Source organism: Scardinius erythrophthalmus (assembly GCF_964197995.2).
Source record: "Scardinius erythrophthalmus genome assembly, chromosome: 20".
In the NCBI taxonomy this organism is placed as follows: Eukaryota; Metazoa; Chordata; class Actinopteri; order Cypriniformes; family Leuciscidae; genus Scardinius; species Scardinius erythrophthalmus.
In genome coordinates, this window is record NC_138240.1 from 11790851 (window position 1) to 11815919 (window position 25069).

General features: G+C 37.3%; 1 protein-coding gene across 4 annotated transcripts in view; it reads left to right on the top strand.

Moving 5' to 3' along the window:
- Positions 1–25069, top strand: part of nfic (nuclear factor I/C) — a 91251-nt gene that overhangs the window by 64700 nt on the left and 1482 nt on the right. For 2 of the 4 annotated variants that reach the window (XM_081349236.1, XM_081349234.1), the window contains exons 3-11: positions 1043–1114; positions 2398–2472; positions 5722–5845; positions 8426–8550; positions 11846–11956; positions 13792–13976; positions 14568–14594; positions 17578–17737; positions 19424–19509. In XM_081349236.1, the coding sequence (XP_081205362.1) occupies positions 1043–1114; positions 2398–2472; positions 5722–5845; positions 8426–8550; positions 11846–11956; positions 13792–13976; positions 14568–14594; positions 17578–17737; positions 19424–19509 (965 nt within the window). The remainder of the gene's footprint in view (positions 1–1042; positions 1115–2397; positions 2473–5721; positions 5846–8425; positions 8551–11845; positions 11957–13791; positions 13977–14567; positions 14595–17577; positions 17738–19423; positions 19510–25069) is intronic. The other 2 variants (XM_081349237.1, XM_081349235.1) reach the window with 1 other exon arrangement.

The following is a 25069-nucleotide window of genomic DNA, read 5'->3' on the forward strand; positions in this document are numbered from 1 at the left end:
TTGTCATTATTGTGTTGCTTCAATGAGTTTACACTTTGGCAATACAATCCCCATGCTCTGCCAGTGAAGAGGGTTCAACGAGATTACGCTCGGCCTTGCCAAACAAGTTGAAAAGAAAGAGAATATTTGAATGGTTTTGGAGCACTTTGATACGGTGTGTTTCTCATTTACAAGGCTTATGAGCCATTTGGCCGAGACTCAGTTTGTCGTGGTATCAGAGCGCACGGCTGTATCAGTAACGTTTGAGTGATTTATATAAAACATACAGAGTGTTCACTTTCTCTGCTGTTTATACAGAATCATGTTCTTATATTGAATTACCAAAGCTATCGCTGACATATCAACCACATGCCAACATGTCAGAGTTTTTTGTTCATTGATCATACACTTGCATTTGGGAAGAACTCAAGACTCTATCTATACTCTAATCCTGCTGCAGACTACAGCATAGAATCACATTGTCGCAACTGTTTATTATTTGTATGCTTTGTATTCATATTCTACTGACCCATTTGTGCCAGTAATTCAGATTTTTACTTACCCTGCCAAGATGTCAAAAAGGCACATTTTAAAATATATTTTTATGTGGCAGAAAAATATTAGTTTTTTAAGGATATTTATATTTATATTTTAATACTAAAGAATATTTATTAAAATATTCAAAACATTTGTATTCAAATAATGCAGGTTTTTTAATACTATTTTAAAATGTACAAAAGAACATGTACAACATATCAACATTTACAGCCTCGGCATACTGTCATGTTACTTTTAGATAAAAATGATGAATTGATGGCAGTCACTTGACCTGAAATGTACAATATTTTCTAAATATTTTTTCAATATAAATTAGGCCAACTTATTCACCATCACTGTTCAGTTCATCACAGAAAACCAAATGTTGAAGATTGCAAGTGAGGATTATTGTACAGTAAGCTGAACCTTGACCTCAACTCCTCAGAACCCTTTCGCCTTTATATATCTATTGATAGAATCTGCTTAGTAGGGGACTAATATCTTTCTATCTCTTGTTCTTTCTCAGAGGCTGAACAGAGCAGCAGTCCTCGCACGGGCATTGGTTCAGATCAGGAGGACAGTCGAGCAGCCACCATGGGTAAGAGAGCACATGTACTCACACACATTGACACAACTTGCAGTATGCTGCAGCATACAGTGCAGTGCAGTCCTGTAAGCGTCCTCTCCTGCACTGTACAAACATCCTGTTTACACAACGCAACCTACATGCACAGCTTCAAACCCATAGCCACACACTCAACCTCTCTCTCTATCTATCTCTGCCCAGTTCGTCACACTCCTACACACATTCCCCCGTTTCAACAGAACTAGTCTGAAAGGCCAGCAGTTTATTCTGCATTACATGGTGGATAAAAATCTAGCTCTTTTTAGGGTAATGCTAGATAGGATAGGAATGGTATGTGATTGAGATCAGGTCGGTGATTCGCATATTCAGACCTGCTCATAATCTTGTGGTATTATTATTGGACTGATGGGATGGACAAGGTACTTTTTCCATTGGCAACTCTTTAAAAATAAGTTAATTAATCGATATAAGAATTTAATTGAGTTAAATATGATATTGCATACCGATTAATTTGTGGTTGTTGTAATGTGATTGTTATAATAATATACATTACTGTTCAAAAGGTTGTAGTCAGTAAGATATTTTGTGAAAGAAATTAATGCTTTTATTCAGAAAAAAATGCATTAAATTGTTTAAAAGTGACCATAAAGACTTTTGAAGTGTTACAAAGATTTCTGCTTCAAATAAATGCTGTTCTTTTGAATCCCCTTTGAGTCCAAAAATCTATTTTTCCACTACTGTTTTCAACATTGATAATAATATCAAATGTTTCTTGACCACCAAATCAGCATATTAGAATTATTTCATTCAACATTTATTTTAAATTGTGATAATATTTCAGAATATTATTGTTTTTATAATTTGATCAAATAAACGCAGCCTTGGTGAGCAGAAGAGAATTATTTTAAAAAAATGTTCACAGACCCTAAACTTTTGAACGGTTGTGTATGTTTTTATGCATTTCTAAATTCTGTATTAATCGCATATATATCAATATTTGTTGAGACCATATTTGTTTTTATCTTCAAGGCCATGAAGATAATGCAAATTACACTTTAGCTGAGTAAAACATTGTATCTAAAATTTCCTTTTGTCCATAATTGACTACAACCAGTGTTTACTGGCTGAACAGACTCTGCTCATGTAAAACATTGACATTCATTCAGATGCTTTTATCCAGAGTGACTTAGAAATGAAAACTAAATTGAATTTCTTTGTGCTTGAGATGCCGGTGATATCCTTGTGCTGGAAAGCACTCCGCCATCATTTATTCCATGTTTTCTTTTGTTTAACAGATGCCCCAGAGTTTCAAGAGAGCTTCATAACTTCAGGCGTCTTCAGTGTAACAGAACTGGTGCAAGTATCAAGAAGTGAGATGCTTTTTTATTTTATAGAATGCACTAAGGGATAGTTCACCCAGAAATGAGAATTGTCTTCATTTTCTCACCATTTACTGTATGTCATACAGGTTTTAGAATTTTCTTTCTTTTTAGAATTATCTTTGAGAGTCTAATCCATTTCAGTGAATCAGTTTGTTCGAGTTTCTTGTCTTTTTTCTTGTCTTCGCATCTCAACTGTCCCTTTCCACCTCCCACACAGCCCATGTTCACATATTACACAAAATCGTCAATTTCACAGCCGTTTCATGTCAGGTTTGACAGTTCCTCATTAGAAGGGAAGGAATCCCGCCAGTCTATCTAACATAATTGATTGTGTTTAGCTGAAATTATTTTCTTTTTCCCAGATGGCTTCCTATTGTCTGGTAGTCAGATAAGCAAGGTCATTGTCTATCGCGCCTCACACCTGTGTGCAATCACAGTGTTTTACAAGTTATATAAAAACTCATAGATTGTGAATGCATGTTAAGGGCCAGAGATTAATTAAATGTCTTATTTTGCATTATGCAGTTTTATCAGCGTTAACCAACATGCTTAAACCAGGTCTGATTTACTCCTACACAATATTTGATTTTCATATGCCGTAGGTCACAGTCATACCTGCTGGAACAACAAGCCCATTGTTCCCACATTATATTTACATACAACACATTCAAACATAACTGAGCACACATAATACAACCTGCCCATTAAGCTTGAGCTATTACTGTGAAGAATTAAGAAAGAGATTCATAAGCCTTGCGTTGATTTAGACATGAATGTGTGAGATTACATCCACCTAATGCAAGCATTTAACAAGTCATGCTGCAAAACTCTGGTTTACTGTACACTGGATAACAATCACCAGTGTTGAACATGTCAATAAAGAGTCACGGCTCATCCCCAAATATTCCTCTATGTGATGGTGGTGAGGGATTTATCAGGATGTGCACTACAGTATTTATCTTCTAATGCAGTGTTCTTCAACCCTGCTCCTGAAGGACCCCCCAACACTGCACGTTTTCTTTGTCTCCCTAATCAAACACACCTGATTCAACTCATCAGCTCATTAACCCATGCGATAATGAGCTGATGAATTGAATCAGGTGTGTTTGATTAGGGAGACAAAGAAAACGTGCAGTGTTGGGGGTCCTTCAGGAGCAGGGTTGAAGAACACTGTTGTAATGCATAAGTACTGTAGCATTACTTTATTTTAAGCATTTACCATGGTACTGAATGATTACTATTTTCATTTGCCTCAATATTTTATGTTACCCCTGTCAGGGTTGAGTGGCTGTAGTAACACACACGACGAAGGAGATAAGTAACAAACACAGTCTTTATTAAATTCACACGGAACACTCAGGAGATCGCAGGATAAAAACAACCACGTTAACATAGGCGATACCACACAAATGAACTGAGGTCACTTAGGGCTTAAAAACATTGGGGGAGTAATCAAGATATGATGTAACTGGTGTGTAGAACTAATTAACAACCAAGGAAACTAAGTAGGGAACACAGGCAAACCAGAACAGGGAAAACAGAACCAAAACACAATGGCCCTCATTTACGAAACGAGCGTCTGAGATGAAATTGGGCGTACGGTCGTTTCCACCCAAAAACTTGGCATTTATCAATATGGACATGAGCGGTGGCTACGATCAAATCTCATGTCAGGTTTCAGCTCGTGTTTGCAAGTTTTTGAGTTAGCGTAAACTTGCGTGCAACATAGCAAATCTGGTGAAGAATGGTTATGAGAGCATTTTGTTCATTTAGATTATTTTCCTGACCGACAACCAGCACTTTTTAACTGATCACTATCCATTAAACAACATTATTGGCCCATTAAAAAATACTTCCTCTTCTTGGCCAGGTTACGTTTCTCCATGTCGTAAACTCTAGGGGCAAGGCTTCTAAACCGCTTCTAAGGGCATGATATTTAAATGATGATTGTTTTGAGCCGCCACATTTATCAACGTACGATCATTCATACGATGGGATTGGAAGCATACAAATGTTTCATGAATCACACGTGAACCCTGGCGTAAAATGACTCGTTTCTACGTTAGATTGATAGATTGGCAGAATATGCATGTTACAACCACTACTTCAAAACACACTATGGTATAACAATGATGCATGTCCAAATCACATGGTATGTCCAAAAATGGTAAATGGTATCATGGCAATACCATGGTACTTTTTTCAGTTATTGTTATAAGTACACTACTGTTCAAAAGTTTGGGGTCAGTAAGATTTATTTATTTATTTATTTATTGGGGGAAAAATAAAGAAATTAATACTTTTTTATTCAGCAAGGATGCATTAAATTGATCAAAAGTGACAGTAAATGCATTTATAATGTTACAAAAGCCTAAATAAATGCTGTTCTTTTGACATTTCTATTCATCAAAGAATCCTGAATTTTTTTTAGCAAGTTTCCACAAACATTTTAAGCAGCACAACTGTTTTCAACATTGAAATAATCAACGCTATCTCACAATCAATTTGTACAAGTGAGTAAAAGGTGGCTAGTTCGTACGAATTCATACAACCTCACACGAGTTGTCAAAACCCCAGTGATGGGTAGGTTTAGTGTCAGGGGTAGGTCATTCATACAAATTGGGAAACTCGTACAATTTAGCAAAAATCATACTAATTAGTACGAATTTAGCCACCTCGTAAAATTTGTACGAATTGCCGTGAGATCGGGTTGAAATAATAGGTGTATTTAATTCGAAGCAGCGCTGGGCAGACCGATGGGTTTATGACATCAAAGTAACACAAGAGCAATTAGAGATTACTTTCGCAGTACTTTGATGTCATACACAGATCAGAATATTACATACCCCGCTTCAAGATGAACACACACCTAATATGTTTCTAGAGCACCAAACCACATGATTAGAAGGATCATGTGATACTGTAGGGTAGACTAATGGCTGCTGAAAATTCAGCTTTCCCATAAAATAAATAAATTATTATAAAATATATTTTTAAATTGTAATTATTTTTCACAATATTGCTGTTTTTACTGTTTTTGATCAAACAAACGCAGCCCCATGCAGCATAAAACACTTTCAGTAACTGTTTCTTTATACAAATATATAATATATAAATATTTATATAAATAAATATATTAAATGGTTCTGCAGCCAGTAAATCTTTTTGTGTGTTTATATTTTTGTTTACAATTATATGCTTATTGTAACCTCTGTATGTCTCTGTATGTGTTTGCAGCACCGGTAGTGACGGGCACGGGGCCAAACTTCTCTCTCGGAGAGCTGCAGGGGCATCTTGCTTACGACCTGAACCCTTCGGGGGTGGGAATGAGGAGAACCCTGCCCAGCACCTCCTCTAGTGGGTCAGTACTCATGTCTCCACCACACATCTGCCTGCAGTGGGCAGAAATCCTCTTGTCAAAGGCACTCTGTCCTTGAGCTACTTTTGACTGGTGATCTAATCTATGTTTGTGTGTGAATTTATGTGGTTTTAATATAAGCATAAAATAAAGACAGAAATGAAGCAAAATTGGCTCACGTTAAAATAAGGATTCCATCTATGTCTAACTTTGAAGTCATGAACATCCTCTGATTCAGTTCAGTGGTTCAGTCTGATGTTAATTAAAGGGTTATTTCACCCAAAAATTTAAATTCTGTCAGTAATTACTCACCCTCATGTTGTTCTAACCCCGTAAGACTTTCGTTCATCTTCGGAACACAAATTAAGATATTTTTGATGAAATCTGAGAGCTGGCTCACTCCTTCATAGGCTGCAAGGTAATAGATATCTTCCAGCCCAGAAAAGTTAGTAAAGAAATCGTTAAAATAGTCCAAGTGACTACAGTGGCTCAACCTTAAGTTTATCAAGTGACGAGAATACTTTTTGTGCGCAAAAAACCCCCAAAATACCGCTTCTGGGTTGTACGTCAGAACGTAGGCTCACTATTGGCTGACGATGGTCATGTGTGTGATGCTTGTGATGCTGGCCAATAGTGAGCCTACGTTCTGATGTACAACCCAGAAGCGCTGCGCTGTTACACTACGTGAACTCACTCAGAGGCCCACACAGAAGAAAATGAATAGTTGAATAAAGTTGTTTTTTTAATTCATTATCAAATATCATTCATTTAAATAAATATGTAAATATGAATACTTTTGATTTTATCAAAAAAATGTATTTTAATTTGTTATTTATTTATTATAGAATTTTATTTAATAAGTTTGTCAGGTAGAGTGTTGTCGAGAGGCCTAGGAGAAGTTTAGAAAGGCTCAGTACAGTGGAGTGGTTTTCAAAATGCCAGTTGTGGTTTATTTTAGAAGCTGCATTTCACAAGGTGCAGTCCAAGGTGCAGAAAAAAATGCTGTGAGCAGCATAACTGGCACTAAACAATGCCTAGTGGCACAAAAATATCAGCATGTCTCACCTCAGACATGTTCAAGCATTTGCACAGTACACAGGATGCAACTTTCCCCCTCAACCATGCTCAGACAATGGTTTAAATATACAAGTTTCCCGCCAAACACTAGTGGGACGAACCATTGTCACGGGGTGGAACTTTCCCCGTAACACTCAACTGATCACTGAATTCCACAGCAAAACATTGCCACCTAAATTATATAACTAATGTTCAAGAACTCATTTCTGGCATGCAATAATCATAATACAAACATATATAACACACAACACAAACTCAAACTCAAACATTTAACACCTCATAGCACTCATGTCTCTCTCCATCTTGAAAAATGGTACGCCCTGGCTATGCACTACTAGAGCCCATCTCCCAAAACACTTGCTCAGACAGGTAAGATCTAACATGTGCTATAATATGCAAACTTATACAATAAAGAAATAATTTAAAACAAACAATGGCTCTCTTTTATCAGTCAAAACATTAACACGTTGAACACTTGAAGTTGGTATTGTCCATCCACATATAGATTGTCAACATATAATACATAGTAAACTATTCCTGCAATCAGCACAGCAAGTAAATTCAAAATACCACTAGGCTGGCACTCTAGTGATGATGTTGTTGACCTGGTTCATCATCACAAAGTTCATGACAATAGTTGTTGGTTAATTGCTAAAAAAGGCATATTATTTATATTTTTATGAAAATTTGTATTGTGATTATGTTGTCATTGTGAAGTACATTTTGTTATTTCATAAAAAGGTTAACTTTCCCAACAGCGGCTACAATGTAGATGTTTGTACGCCAGCTGTTGTTTTTGAGTTTTGTGGTCCTCTGTGTTGCTATGAATTCAACAGCCTGCAGCAGTTGCTTATTGGTCCAAACCAGAATTTGTTTGGCCTATTTATCTGAACCAGGCTGAAACTGTGGAGCATGTGAGATTTCGGGGCGGTTAGACAATGCTTAGAGAGTTTTAAATGTACCTGTCAGAATCTCGCCATGAGATTAATGTTGGCTGTCAACTATTGCTATATTGGCTGAATTAGACAGAGGAAGCCCGAGGCATTTTGAGCTCAAGACACCAGTACACCACAGTGACAATAAGATTTGTCATGTGTGCATCACGGCAAAAACCACCTCGGGCGATACACAAAGCTGAATAAAAACATCACAAAACTACATGCTTACATGCACCTGGGAAAGATGAGTGAGTGTGAAAGGAACACGGCCCCTCACTCAGGTCTGCTGAGGGCAGTTTATTTGATTTATCTGCTTTTGTGGTTTGCTCAAGCCTCAGTCCTGATTAATGCGCTTATTTTCCATTAAACGCACTGCAAAGCTAAAACAAAAGGTGAATGTTGGCAATCTGCTCATTGTAGTCAAGTGCCTGGGAAAAGCAGGTCCGAGGGACATGCATAAAGCAGGGCCAGACAGTTTGGGAGAGCATATGTGTCTGAAGGTTCAGCTAAACAATGCTTTGCTCCATCATTAATTTTCTCTTCTTTTTCTCTTTTTTGTCTCACACAGAAGTAAGAGACACAAGTCAGGATCCATGGAGGATGATATAGACACCAGCCCAGGGGGCGAGTACTACACCTCTCCCAACTCCCCCGCCAGCAGTTCACGCAACTGGCCAGAGGAGATGGAAGGAGGTCAGTCTTGTGTTTGATCTTACAATTAAGATTAAGATTTTCATTTATTTTACTTCAGCTTTATTTCAATTAACGAAAACATTTAGAAATTTTTAATACTTGAGTTTTAGTTGGTCCATTTTGAACTCTTTAAATATTCAAAACTATTTTGTTGCTATACTGAAGTGCTCCACTGAAATGATGTGATCTAGTCGACACAGATCCAAAGCAATGAATAGTGCTAGAACTAACCGATTTTTCGACTAGTGGGTGCCTATTGTGCATGGAGATTTTCATCTCCATAAGCATAGTTGTGGGCCTCACTTTTGAAGCCCATTCAGATAGTGAATGACAAACATATCAGGTTTTCAACTGCAGTAGAGGAAGTCTAAAATCACAAGCTTAGGCTGGACCTGGATTTGAATTTCCTTAACGTAGTGCCAAATCCTAATTAATTCATGAACTCTCATTTTTTGTGAAAGTCTGCAGAAAGCAGCACTGCACTCTGTTCTGTACCTTGGAGCAGAATTGCTCCGAACTCAGTATTTGCTGTCTTTTCATACTGAGAGAGATCTACTGTATCACTGTAGTCAATCGTTTGACCTTTGACCCTTCGGTTGTCTACTCTGCAAATATAATTTTTTCATTATACTTCTGATTCCTTGGGATCTTCATGAAGCACTTCTAGGTAAATGGCTTATGAATAGAATAACTGAGTTGACTCGGCTGGTTTGCTGCCATGCTCATAATGCTATTTTGTGGTTTTCATTTCTGTTTTTGATGATTTTCAATTTATGTAGCAGCTCTGTACATTTGGATTATCTTATGTGTGACAGTGCATATCAGATTCACACTTGATGTGAAATCATAACTAATGAATGATATGTGTGTGAAGGATCACTGCCTTTGATGCTATGAATAGCTGAGGGGTTTTGACAGCCATCAACGCACCGTAAAGACCCTTAAAAAGTCAGGCAAGCAGTAGATATAGAAACCATACTGTAATCCACCTCTGGGTTTATGAAAGGGGAAGTTTCAATGAGCAATCTATGTTAGGGGAGTTCAGTTTGTGGGAGCATAAAAGAATATGTGTGGTTCGTAGGTGCACATGTGATGTTAATGCTGTTTGTACTGAAATATATTTGATGCTGTGTGACCTTGCTGAGTCTGCTTTTAATACTATGTAAAATTAGTTCAATGAAAGACTGTGTTCTAATACCTAGCGATTTCCCTATTGAAGGAGCATTTTAAGGCAACACACTATAGGCTGTTTATCTGAATTATTTTGCTTTGTAATATATCTTGTTTTTGACCAAATTCTAAGGCTTTTATCCTTTGCAGAAAATTTAATCTTATAATGAATTGTGACGAGCTCAGAATTTTTATTTATTTAAGATCACAGATTATTATAAATATACTGTTAACAAGTTTAAGGTTGGTAAGTTTTTAAGAGTCTCTTATGCTCAGCATATATTAAAAAAAAATAATTATTAAGTAGTTTATTTCTGTGATGGCAAAGCTGATTTTTTAGTTGCGGTCTTCAGTCACATGACCCTTAGTGCTCGATTTTTGTATTTTTATTATCAATGATGTTGTTCTGCTTAATATTTTTTGTTGAAACTTTTTGATCCACTTGTGGATTCAAAGGAACAGCATTTATTTGAAATAGAATTTTCTTGAAACATTGTAAATGTGTTTACTGTCACTTTTGATCAATTTAATGCATCCTCGCTGAATAAAAAAAGAATTCTTTAAAAAATCATACTGACCCCAAACGTTTGAATTGTAGTGAATATATAAAGTAACATATATTAATATTAATAATATTTAATTTGTTAAAGCATAATACATAATAATAATAAAGCATAATATATTTAATTAGATGTTGAAAGATTAAAAAATGTAATTACAATTATTTTATTATTTTTATCTATTTTTGTTTATTGAATTCTAATGCAACATTCTAATGATAATGAGGTTCGATGACGGTTAGGATGCTGTGTTCTGTAGGAAGTAGGTGGCGAGGCAGCTCACTACGTTTTGGAAATGATGAAAAATGCCCTAAAAAACATTTTTTTTATTAATTTGCATGCATTTACATACAGTTATTTGTGAGATTAGAAAGGTGCTGAGTTGGCACTTCAGGCCTTGCATAACATCTGACTTCTGTCACACCCTTGTGAATATCAATTAACCCTCCAGGCAAAACTGTAAAGATATCAGGAGACCTGCTTCACCCCTCCCGATTGATCTATAAACAGCTGGCATCTGAAATCTATCACTGTGTATGAAGTAGTATCACTGTTCTCATATCAGCCTCTATGGCAAATCCAATCAACGTACACACAGCTGAACCCCCTGTGGTGGCGCGACCCTGTCCACCTAACTTCCTGTCTAGACGATCCTAATGAGTTTCTCTTTAACAATCCTCCATCTGATTGCTCTGTGCTCTGGCTTTATGCGCACCTTTACAGGTATTCATGGATTGAGACATGGAGGTTAAAATGTGGCGTCTGTATCCATTTATAATTTGTTTGCCTAATGGTATAGTTCACTTAAAAAACTTAAAATTCTGTCATCATTTACTCACCCTCATGTCGTTCCAAACCTGTATGACTTTTTCTCTTCTGTGGAACATAAAAAAAAAAATTGAAGAGCGTTGGGACTCCATTGACTTTCAGTAAAGAGATTTTTTAAATCTTCTTTTGTGTTCTGTTGAAGAAAGAAAGTCAGACAGGTTTGAAACAACATCAGGGTGAGCAAATATAAATGGACATCATATAACCACAAACAATATGAAAGAACACTGAATGAATATCTTCACATATCCTTCTTTGAAAAGCAACTTCTGGGAACTTAAGAAGTCACTTATTAGGAAAATCTTCCATGTAGAGAAGGTTCTAAATATATCACTCTGGAAACATCCATATGGAGACTGTATCATTGCATTGACCTTAAATAACCAGTGCAGATCATCAGCTACTATTTTCCCATAATCCCATTGGTCTGGCCGCAAGAAGAGAGTGTGCTCTCTGCATTGCACCGCAGCACTGTCAAAACTCCCGGTTCTCTCATCACACTGCGCCACCTTGTGGTCAGTTGTTGTGACTGGAAGCATCTGCTGTGACCTGACAGAAGCATCGAGAGTGACCACGCAGTGCTTGTTAATTAGCTGACGAAGCTTTCCTTTAGACTCAGAAAAGTTTGTCCTTGTATAGAACAATGGAGCTGAATTTGCAGTATTCTGTATTAGTGAAGCACGCGCTTTCCTCCCCCTCCTCCATCTCTCTATACTTTTCTCTCTTTTTTCACACAGGAATCTCCCCTACAGTTAAGAAGACAGAGATGGATAGTCCATCTCCTCAAGAGAGCTCTCCACGCCTCGGCTTCACACAGCACCACAGACCTGTCATTGCAGTGCACAGCGGTGAGGGGGCAACACACACATGTGCATATATCTGTCTGTTCTGTCATCACAGGCCCGGCGCTGCAAACACAGCAAATGGCTAGTTGGGAGAAACAAATATACAGTTTCTACTCTTGTGTTAAGTTATCCAAACTGTCTCTGCTAATATAATCATATCATGTACAACCTGCTTATATGTGGCCCTGGTAAAAGTCAACATGAATTGCCATCCGCAACCTATTTTGCTTCCTTAAAGCTACACTGTGTAATTTTTTAAGTTGATTCTTAGCAAAAAACACTTTGTTCTTTCAAAATGATATGTGCTCATTAATGTGTAATTACTTCTACTAACTAATCAAGTATTCTCGTAAGCGTAGAATCTGCCATTTAGAATACATACGAGTGAGTCGCTCGAATGGCGGCAGCCATGTTGCGCCTCCATCTTGAAAATACATTAGCCAAAGAGGGACATACCTGGAAATTCAAGCTTCGCCTTTCGCGTTTTGACACTCAGTGGCACCGTGACGAATGCGAGGGGGAGATTACTCGTGACTACCGGCAGATTTGAAATAATACGGCCAGATGGGAGAAAATCCTACACAGTGTAGCTTAATGTGACGTTTTCCTGAGTGAAATAAGATACTGAACAAGAAAAAATCTAGGGACATTATTTTACCCATCAGGAATTGTGAAAGATGGTGAAAAGTTGGAAAAACATACCAGAATGAAGCCACACTGATTGAAAAAATGCCTAAATAGCTATTTGGCTATTGGTTAACATTATCTTAAGTGATTAAGGCAAGATTATGATGATTTTGATGTCAAAACTGTTTATTAACCAAATTTATGGACTGCAGCTTTAAACGGCCTAAAGGATTGGAGAAGTCCGGCATAGGTCATCAGAGAGAAGTATGTCGTTTCACTGGAAGAAATTCTGACTTCTGCTTTGATTCTGAATTCTGATTTGATGAAAAAATGATGGGGTCAATTAGATTTCTAAAAAATGAAACGTGTACGGATAAATCATTCACGATTTTATTGGGCTGAGACGCGGGTGCTGTCTCTGTCAGGTCATTTCTTATTGGAGTACAGTGATCTGTCGTCTCCAAAGCCTCACAGCTGGCTGAGTTATGCTCTAACAATTAGCCTGACTGTTCAGATGACTTGGTGAAGCGTGTCAGCCATATGGTGCCTGCACTGAAACTGAAAATCCAGCTGATTTTACCTCTCTTTTGGGCATTGGCAAATGTTACAGCATACAAAGTACTCTGTAGAGAGTTTTGATGTTCAAATATGACAGGGACGTGACAACTGAACAAAGCTCTTTAATTTAGACATTGGTTATGTGATGCTTTATCAAATGTGTCACTAAAATGCATGTGGTGCACATTAATGTGCTTGCTTATTTACAGATATACTACCATTCAAAAGTTTGGAGTTGGTTTAGTTTTTAATGTTTTTGAAAGAAGTCTTTTATGCTCACCACGCCTGCATTTATTTGATGAAAAATACAGTAAAAACTCTAATATTGTTTTTAATGTTAATATATTTTTTATAATCAATTTATTCCTGTGATGGCAAAGCTGAATTTCCAGTTTGTGATCCTTCAGAAATCATTCTGATATGCTGAATTGGAGTTCAAGAAACATTTCTTATTATTATCAATGTTGAAAACAGTTGTGCTGCTTAATATTTTTTTTTAATCTTTATTATTATAATCTACCTTATAAATGTCTTTACTGTCACTTTTGATTAATTTAATGCATTCTTGCTGAATAAAAGAATATTTAAAAAACGCACTGACCGAATAGTTCTTGAATAGTTCCTTAAAGGCAGAATGTCTTTATGTCCTTCAGGTATCTCTCGGAGTCCACATCCCTCCTCGTCTCTGCACTTCCCTGCTGGTCCCATTCTCTCCCAGACCGCCTCCACCTACTTCCCGCACACGGCCATCCGGTACCCCCCACACCTCAGCTCTCAAGACCCGCTCAAGGACCTGGTCTCTCTGGCCTGTGACCCGTCCAATCAACAGCCCAGCCCGGTAAGATCATCCCATGGAGCATTCAGACATACCTTAAATAACTTTCAGCATACATCTCTAACTATCACAGATCAAGGAATGTGAAAACAAATGCCAAATCATCCAAACATCAGCTCCTCCAATCAGCAGCCATAATTCTTGTAGGACCCCGTAAGGGAACGTGAGCCAAGCACAACTCTGAGCCTGTCGTGTTTATTATATTCAGCACTGGATTTGTTAACATGTCAAATAAAAAATTAGTTGAATTTGTACTTAAAGAGGTCATATTTTCCTGGCCAGTTTAAACCTTATGGGATACAACAGCAAATCTGAAGCTCCTGCCTTAGTGGAGGAAAAGTGCTGTGTCTTATTCTACATGCAACGGGAGAGTTTCTCAAAAGGATATTTATCTAAAAATGACAATTCTATCATCATTTACTCACTTTCATGTTGTTCCAAACCTGTATGACTTTCTTCTATAGAACATAAAACATATTTTGAGAAATGTCTCAATTATTTTGTCCATACAGTGGAAGTCAATGTTAACCAAAACTGTTTGGTTACCAGCTTTTTTTCAAAAATAATCTTTCTTTGTGTTCTTTGGAGATATAGGCCCTACAGGTTTGGAACGACATGAGGGTGAGTAAAGTATGACAGAATTTCTATTTTGTGTGTGTAAACTGTCCCTTTTAAAACGATTACTATTAAACTCTTTAGGTCAGAGAGAAGGTCATTGGTAAAAACTCAAATTTTGACACTTGTTGGAATAAATAAAAAAACACAAGTGGACCTCAGGGAAAACAATTAAATAAATTATACCAAATAGGATGAATTAAGAAATCACCTGCTTACTTCCTGCATATACAGTATGTTTAAGTGTGTGCAAGTGAGAGAGAGCCAGACAGAGGGAAAAAGAGACAGATAAATATGCCATCATGTTCTGTACATGGATCGTAGCCCATGTAATCTGAGCCAAAAAGAGCTGACCACTGCCTTGGTCAGATTTCACCCTTTCCGTTAAAGCAACCAGCAGTCTAAACACCAGCATCCATCAGCCCTGTTTCCTTCACACACACTCACAGACAACAGTTATGGACAAAAAATGTTCTCAGATTGTTGGGAGGGGAAAATCTGGGATAAATCGGCCTAAAACTCCTGTAGTCTGAGCCCGGCTTAAAAGATTTTTTAAATCTTATAAGATTTTCAAAATGTGAGAGACCACAAACATGATGAAAATAACATAGATTTTAACCGTTTTGTTCCTCTAGTGTTTGAAATGCAAGAAAAAAAGAAACACTTGGTCACAAGAAAGATGTGACCAAGAAAGCACACCACACACTAACAAATTCCATTCACAAACAACAGAGTCCCGCCTGTGAACACGGGAAATCTCTCAAAATCTCTTGCATCAAACATGACTTTAAAGTAAACAAACATGGCCGGCAAGAAGAAATGGCGCATTTAGTGTATGGACTGCTTTTCACAAAAAAATTGATGGTGGGGGCGAAGAAAAATGTTCTTTTTGAACATGAACATGGACTTTACATGTTATAGCAGGAGCTGGAGGTGAGTCTTCCGTCAGCTCGCTCTCTGATTGGGTATTGTTTCGTCTCACGTGAAAATCTCCTGAGCAAACGCGCGTTTGTCCCTGTGGTTCCCCCCACACAACAGGATTTCTGATCGTAAATATTTACGATGTTAAATATTTACGATTCCTCCGAGTAGATTCAGTCACTCTTTACACCTCACACCACAGAAAAATCTGATAAAATAATCTGAAGAACCATCAAGATAATCGGGACCTTACCTAGCATTGTCGGAAGGGGAGAAATCTGTCCAAAATCACCCCAAATATCTTGTAGTGTGTACCTAGCATTAAACAGATTTGAGTGAATTTTTAGTAATGTTTAATTGGGCATGCTTGTTTCCCCTAACATAAATGTAATCTTAAAAAACACCCGTGAATTTATTTAATATCAATAACTGTTTTGCTTTCCAGGGGTAGTGTCATACATTTAAAATGGCTTAAACATTTTATTTGAGAGTTATTTCTTCTCTTAATGACTTATCATACGCCCCAGGATGCCAACTGAGTAACTTTATTGACTCAACGGAGTGAGAAACATTTGGACTGGCTGGGTCACATCATTCTGACACTGACATAAAGAACTAACACAAAGTGTGAATGACTTATCCTCAGGAGTGCCTGTAGGAGAGTCATGTGCCATTTCCACGTCAGAAAGAGAGAGAGAGAACAGGAAATAGAGCCAAGAAGGAGGAGATCTCTGTGTCTAGGGGTGTTGCTGATGTTGGCAATAAAGGGGGGAAGAGAGAGAGTGTATGAGGGAAAGAAAGAGAGACACACACATTTATGAATCTTGCCCTGTGGCAGCCGGGTCCAGCCGATTCTGCAGACTCATTGAAATTCCCCCACTGCAGTCTGACTGTAGCCAAGCAGTCACAAAGAACAGCCGCACCGACCCATAATGCCGCTGACTCACTCACCAGCTATTGTTGTGCAGGGCAGTGAGTGTGCAGTTTTACTCGGCGAGAATGCAAACGAGAGCCAAACCCTCAGAGAGAGAAAGAGAGCATGATGGAGGGTTTTATGGATTTGCGACCATGGTAGAACGACAGAACGATGCATAATGGGCCGTTCGCTAGAACAGTGCGCACAGCGTTACTCTGTTTCTCCCACATAACTGCTGATGGAGATACAGTATGTGACTGGACTTTAAAGTTTTACATAAGTTTTAAATAAGTGCCTAAAGAAACAAAATACTTTAGACAAATATAGCATGTTTGGAAAAAAAACTTCTAATCTTTTGCTTGCATTGTATTTTAATTATTCTGTGTTCCATTCAATGTCGGATGCGGGATATTTTCACTAGATTTTGTGCTAGTTTCTTATTAAAATTTTATCTTGCGCTTGGAAAATGAAGCGCAATGGCAACGCTAGCATGTTTTGCAGGTGTGCAATTATCAACAGAGATGGTTAAAAAAAAAAAAAAGATACAACTGTCTCTGTAAACATTTGCTTAACAGGTTTTATTATCTGCAATGTTGGAACTAATTTTGAAATCATTCCTATAGCTCAAACAGTTGCGCTAAGGAGATGGGTTAAATTCCCAGATAATGCATGAATTGTATACCTTGAATGCAATGCAAGTTGTTTTGGATAAAAGCGTCTGCCATTTATTATGTAAATGTAATTTAAATGAATTTTTACAATTAAATTTGTGCCCTCATGCATCTTTTTCAGTGTCAGGACTGATAAGTTTGAAGTCTTCATGTGGCATATTCCATTGGACTTTTCCAAGTAGGACGTTGGAAATTCCGACTTTTTTAAATGAATGGAACACTGCATCTGTTCTCAAAATCAACATATTATAGAGCTGTTAGAACCTGCTGTGATGTCAAACATGCTATATTTAGTTAGTAGTCCTAAATATGCTGAGACCATTAAGTACTTTAAAGAATTTTACCATTGAGGGACTCTAGAGAGCTAAAGAGAGAGTAACACAAACACAGACAGTAGATGCATGTTGTGATGTTAGCTGTGTAGAGGCAGTGAGGTGTCCCTCCCCACAGTGGCTGACTGTTGCCCTCTCTTCCTCTGCAGCTGAATGGCAGTGGTCAGGTGAAGGTATCCAGTCACTACATCTCCTCTCAGATGCTGGCCCCCCCACCACCCCCCGGCCTGCCCCGTCTGACGCTGCCCCCAGAGTCCAAATCCAGCACCACCTCTGCAGACGCAGCTGCCAGCTCACCCACATCCCCCAGTAAGTGGGACGCTTGCAACCCATCCGTTCGTTCGCCCTCTCTGTCCCAGAGACCCAGAGATAGCCAAAAAACCAAACAGCAGCACACACACATCAACAGGTAGAGTTAAAATGTCAAGCAGAACAAGAAACCTAAGAAACTAATGGCTGGCTCAGAGTTAGTGGTCTGGCTCATGTCACAAACCATTTACACAGTCACAAAGACACACATCTTGGTTTGGTCACCACTACAGTACCTTAATGGAGTCTTGGCTGCTTTTAATTCAATGACACATTTTATACACACACACACACACCCACACACACACACACACACACACACACACACACACACACACACACACACACACACACACACACACACACACACACACACACTAATACTACAATAAAATTTTTTCTTTTTCTATTTCTTTTGAACTTTCTATTCATCAAAACATTCTGAAAAAAATAAATCACAGTTTCCACAAGAATATTACGCTAGATTATATTAAACTGTTTTCAATGTTGATTAATAAGTAATAAAACAAGTTAAATAAAATATTTCTTCAGCAAATAAACATTTTAGAAGGATTTCTGATGGATCATGTGAAACTGAAGTATGGAGTTATGATGCTGAATATTCTGCTTTGCATCACAGGAATAAATTATGTGTTAAAATATATTAAAATCGAAAACATTTATTTTAAATTCACAATATTACAGTTTTTACCGTATTTTGATCAAATAAATGCAGCCTTGTTGAGCATGAGATACTTTTTTTTTCATGAGAGAGTTTACTATTAACTATTTACATAACTATTGACTTTTTACAGTTGCCAAGCAATGTTGCAACTTGGCACATTAATATATATTTTAAACCCGTTTCAAACTGGATTGTCAATTGTGAAAAAAATAATAATATGTGAATAATGATTTCAGTGTGAGAGAAACACAACAAGCATCTTTTCATCAGTAAACGGTATAAAAAGATTTGGATGACAAGTCGATCAGCTTCAATGGGCCAGTGCTTGCTGCCCTGTTCATTAATCATGCTAATTTCATTATTAATGCAGAGAACAGCTCAATATGTTCACCATGCGCTGTGCTGCAGAATCCCCGATGATCAATCGCCTCAATACGCCATCTCACACTGTCAGACTCAATGCTCAGCATGATTATTCAGCTAAAATCATGTCCCGTAATTATCCAAAGACCCATTTGATAAAGATGGATGCTTTGATTGTTATGTTGTGTGTTCCCTATTTACCAAAAAGACATGCTGGTAGAATTTCCAAAGAAGCATAAGAAAGCACATCTGCTTTTGTAATTGCTGATAATATAGTCTTCAAGAGATGAAGGCGCACATTCACTAACAACAGACTGCATTTACATAAGCAGACAACAGAATCAGCCTCCGCTAGACAGAATATTTATTTACACAGTCTGATGGTAACAAACATAGAAACTGACCCAATTACAGCATCAAACAGATGTACGCCATACACACTCAAACTGTATTCGAGATCTGAATTGAATAGAGTAATATTTACCTGTGATTTAAACACTAAATCCACTAGGAACGTTGAAACGTTACTTGAAACTGATATCACTGTTTGTGATATCAGAGATTTGCATGAGCTTTTTTGACACTCTCGCCACTTTCTCTGTTCTTCTCTTAATCGCAAATTTCTCCCTCTCTTTCAGCATATTCTGCTCCCGGGACGCCACCTGCCAACCGCTCCTTCGTAGGAATTGGTTCTCGAGACCCTGGCAGTCTGTATCAGGCACAGGTATCTCAACACAAACCTCCATACACATTTATTCACACACAAACATGCACACACACACACCTCAGATGAAATTGTAATGCTAATTATAGACTAAACTGAATAACTGCATTTTAACTACTGGAAACTTCGACTTTTTCTTGATAACTTTCAGAAACCTAAGCTCCATGAAAATGTTGAAAATTCAATCTTGATTTCAAGCAGTACTTGAAAAATTCCCTTGAACCCCAGTGTCCTGAGGAAACACTACAGCAGCTCTAGTCTGGACCCTCTGAGAGACCCAAGCCTTCCGTGTTCAATTATAGATCAGAAATGAGCAGATACAGTAACTACACTAGACCCTCAGCTGCGAACGAAATGTGGTCTTTCACATTAAATATAGAGCCAGCCAATGTAGATACAACACCTTAACCAATAGATGGTGTATTCATAGAATGTCTAAAAAGTTACTCATCAGTATTTTTTCTTTTTTTTAGGTGAAAATTTTAAATATACATATTAGAAAATTATGTAATGTGTATGTTGTTTTCAAAGAATGTTTTTATTTATATTAAAAAAAAGTATTATGTTTTAAGCATAAAAATGTTTTTAAGCTCAAACCTTCTTTTATACTTCTGAAGTAAATTATTTTTTACTTTTTATTATTATTTAAATTATTTGAATATTTTTATTGAAAGAAAGAACATTACGAAACCCTGCACATGACATGCAGGAAAAAAAATTAACAATGCTTTCCCACGACTTACTAATACGTCAGCATGTTTTACTAATTCGTTCTCTCGTTTTAAGTAAATCGTGCTCGAGTTATAATCATTAATTCCCTCATCTTACTAAATCGTGGCCATGATTTACTAAAACAAGGGAACAAATGAATAAGTCGTGGGACCGAATTCTTAATTCATGGCCACAATGTATCTGTATTTGGGGCTTCTATTAAATGAATGGAATTATTATTATTATTTATTTATTTATTTTTTATTTTTTTGCAGTGCACTATATAATAATGCATTCAGCCTTCATATTTATTAATGACTTGTTAACTTTTGCATGCTCAGCAAAATCCTGACCTTATTTTAAAAGGTGCAAAATAGCATCTGACATTTTTGTGATGCTTCACAAATCCTAGAGGACATCAGCCCCTAATAAACAAACTCTTGAAAGGTCTTCCTTAAGTAACAGCTGCAGTTACGTTTGATTTGGCTGGGGAATGCAGCAGTGCTCAGGTAAAATCTGAACTGTGGAGGTGATTGAACTGCACGGCTCAGGAGTCCGAGCGCAATACTGCATTGCAGTGCTTTCAGCTCCATAAAAAAGTGTAAATGCACTTGACTGAGCCATGCGATGAGAGAAAGAGAGAGAGACAAAACAGTGATCAATGAATAATTGAAGACTAGTGTGGGTAAATATGTATTTGAAGTCATTATTTGAAAACCTTCAGCCTAACAACCGTTAAGCAGACACAGCAAGTACACAGTTATTACTGTTGTTTTTCATGCAAGTTGTGCACTAGAGAAAGTCGAAACTTTTCTGGCTCTCAGCTAGAGGGAGGGGAAAGAAGTCATCAAATGAACAAATGGGGGAAAGGAGGTTCCGTTCACTTGCTCTGAGATGGTCACGTCCAGGGCTGTCTGGTTGCTAGGGGAAACCAGACATGATGTAATTGCCGGATGAACCTGTGCTTGAGGGAGTGGAAAAGGAAGAGTCCACTGCAGACCAATCAAATTGACCAATCTGTCTTGCACAACCGTGACTAACACAGGACTGGCCAGGGAATCACTGACTGTCCAGGCCTAGTTTGACAAAACACAGTTGTCTTTTTCTTTCTTTCACTGTAAAAAGCGAGTACAGGCGTTGTACATTTTCTCTTTTCCAGATATTTCTACCTGATCTGACTATAAAAAACGACTTTATTCGTCTTAAAATATTTTTTTATTTTTACCATATAAACACACCTTTTTTTTTGCACTATGAAAGTGTCACTGAAAAGTGAAGTCATGAGGATTTCTACCTGATTTAACCATTAAAATTACTTAAATGATTATTATAATAATTAATATTAAACACTATTGTTTACGTCATGAATCAGTGTTATTTTAGTATCATTTAAATACTGTGATAGTTTTTTTTATTTATCTATATATGTGTTTTTATTTATTTTTTCAGTTTTAGTTATTTTAGTATATTTTTTCAGTTTTAGTTATTTTAGTATATATTTTAGTATAAGCTGAATGAAAAGAGAAATGTTGCCTTTACAACTAGCTGAATTTTTTTTTTTTTATATATATATATATATATATATATATATATATATATATATATATATATATATATATATATATATATATATATATATATATATTATTTTATTTCGAGTAAAAAAATAAAAATAAAAAAAAAACAGTTTAAATTACCTACAATAACCCTGAATTTAAATACAACATCCAGGTAAATAATTTTTTTATTACCACATGAAACGCATTTTTTAATATACCTGTTTTTTTCCTATTAGATTTTTTCTTTCTTCCCTCATCTTTACTCTCTCGATCTGTGTTTGTATTAAACTCAGAGTTTAATGGATTTCTGTTGTTTTCCTTTCTCTGATGAAAAGGGTACTTTACTAACAATCTTTGTTTTTAGAGGAGCTTGTATTTCAGCCTCACCTCCAAGCTCTCCCAAAGCATTGTAATTAAAGGGAGAGACTGTCATTTGTTAGGCCCTTGTGGTCTAATATGTCCCCCTACTTGGACTGTGAACCCGCCCTCGTCTCAGCTTTATATTTTCATAACCTAAACCACCTGTCACCAAGACAAAGCCTGTAGCTTTTATAGGGAACTAAATATTTTGTTTGGAGTGAACGCCTAACCACTGTTAGCCTGGGCTCTACTGGTTGCTGTGTTCTCAAGACAGACTGTTTCAGTGAGAAAGTTTCAGCTTTGGATGTGCCCTAGTGCAAAATGAAAATATCAGGCAGCTGGTAAAAAGAAGAATGGCCTGGAATGGTCGACTCAAACCCATGTGATGAGACAAAGCTGGAATGGTTACACTCCAGATTTTATACTTGGAATAGTATTTAGTACGTAATAGTAGGAATAGTACGTGTGTGTGTGTGTGTGTGTGTGTGTGTGTGTGTGTGTGTGTGTGTGTGTGTGTGTGTGTGTGTGTGTGTGTGTGTGTGTGTGTGTGTGTGTGTGTGTGTGTGTGTGTGTGTGTGTGTGTGTGTGTGTGTGTGTGTGATTTTAGAGTGTCTAAATATTATCTGAATATTTGTCAAATTGTTATAAATATAACAGAAGCTGTGGCTGTATGGTATGCTCACAGTTTAGCTAATCAAGTGTTATTTTAATATCATTTAGATACTTTTTATAGTTTTTAATTAATGCCATCCTTCCTTTAACCCATTTGTTTATTTTTCTTCTAATCAGCCTTCATTTGTTTGATCTGATTCAGCTTACCAAGATAATGACCACTGAAAATGTCCACAAAGAAAGCAAATAGAATGTCATTTCATGGTACTGGTGGGTAATATAAAATATCAGCTTATTTTAACGTCTTTAGTCAGCTTCACTAGTGGTTTTGCATTGGTTTGCAAGTATCAACATTTGGATAGATGAATTTGATAATCACTCCACATTTCCTGGCCCGTTCCTGTCGGCCTTCACCACATTATTCAAACAAATAACAGCAGAAACTACACATATTCTCTTAATCTGTTTTTATCATATTTAAGCGTAAATACTAAGCAGGCCATCGGTTTTTGAGGTGAGACAAGAGATTATATCTGCTAAAATATCACAACCAAGAAGAGAGGCATATGTTGCGGCACATTTTCTCCCGAAGAAAAGATTGAGTTTCCATAACATATACTGGAAACATATTAAATCTCAACTTGCCACTCTAGAGAAAGAGAATTGTGAATTTATTTCATCAAGAGACATTTTCAATATAGTAAAATGGCATGTTGTCACTTCAACGCAAAGCCAAGATGATATCCAGAGCTCTGGGATATAGATATATATATATATATATGTATGTGTGTGTGTTACTTCAGAATATATTTATACATTCAGTTTTTCCTCTCGAGTATTCAAGGGTAACATTTAGCCTTTTGGTTTAGGGTGAAATGAATTTTGACAAAGGAGTGGCTGTAATTGTGCTGTCGAAGTCACGAAGCACGAAAACACGTACAATCCCCACACTGCCCACTCTCATGGGCTCGGATTTGATCCAGTAATCAACACGAAATATGATTTGGGAAAACTGCATGCCAATACACTATGGTAATCACTCAGAAAGCAGCATCTTTGCATTTCCCAGCAGTGTCAGCTGTCATTATAAACATATTTCTCTTCTTGGCAATAGGTTCTAAAATATGCTTAAGTGTCAAGGGTTGTGTAAGGTTAACCTTAGCTCCAGTTTCATTAGCAGTATCAAATGATTCTCAGCTAGCTAGCAAACAGAAGTAAAAATAAACTGATTTGATTAAAAGATATTGATGCCAGCAGCCAAATCACCCTGTAGCCCAAGACTGGTTGCCTACTGAAGCTAAGCAGGGCTGAGCCTGGTTAGTACCTGGATGGGAGACCTCCTGGGAAAACTAGGTTGCTGCTGGAAGAGGTGTTAGTGAGGCCAGCAGGGGGTGCTCACCCTGTGGTCTGTGGGGGTCCTAACGCCCCAGTAGAGTGACGGGGACACTATACTGTCAAAGAGCACCGTTCTTCGGATGAGACGTTAAATCGAGGTCCTGACTCTCTGTGGTCACAAAAAATGTCTTTCTTTCGAAACGAGTAGGGGTGTAACCCTGGCATCCTGGCCAAATTTGCCCATTGGCCTCTGTCCATCATTATGGCCAGGCCTCCTAATCATCCCCATATACTGATTGGTTTGATCACTCTGTCTCCTCTCCACCAGTAAGCTGGGGTGTGGTGGGCGTTCTGGTGCAATATGGCTGTCGTCGCATTATCCAGGTGGATACTTCACATTGGTGGTGGTTGAGGAGATTTCCCCTTCCATGTAAAGCGCTTTGAGTACCCAGAAAAGGTACTCAAAGTACGTAATTTTTTTTATTATTACTATATAATTAAAGTTTTAGATTCCTGGTCGTACATGTGGTCCATAGATTGTGATACTGCCCTTTTCATTAATCAATGAGCAAGAGCTGCCAAAACTCCTTGGCGCCACTGCTGTTTTTAATACATAAATGTGTCAAACTATTTTAACTTAAATTCTCATGGTTGTACGCTATTATCTGGGCACTGCATTGTGGATTTAGGGAGTCATTAGTCTGTGGTTTGGTGTTGTACAAGAATCAAGCCATCAGTCTGATGTATACAAACTTTTCAGCAGGGAATAGGAACACATTTTCCTTTTTTAGCATTATTAAATCAATACATTTGGGGGTAGTTAAAGACGTCTGTTGGACTGCTGTGAAATTACTTAAACCTTAGTGGAAAATATTGAGACAGGGGCTTACGGCATGAACTCCTTCCTTCTGTTTTTAAACCTTGTCAAATTTTAAAAAGGCTTCAGCGGTCTGTGAATGAAAGCCAAAATCCTGTTATGCTTT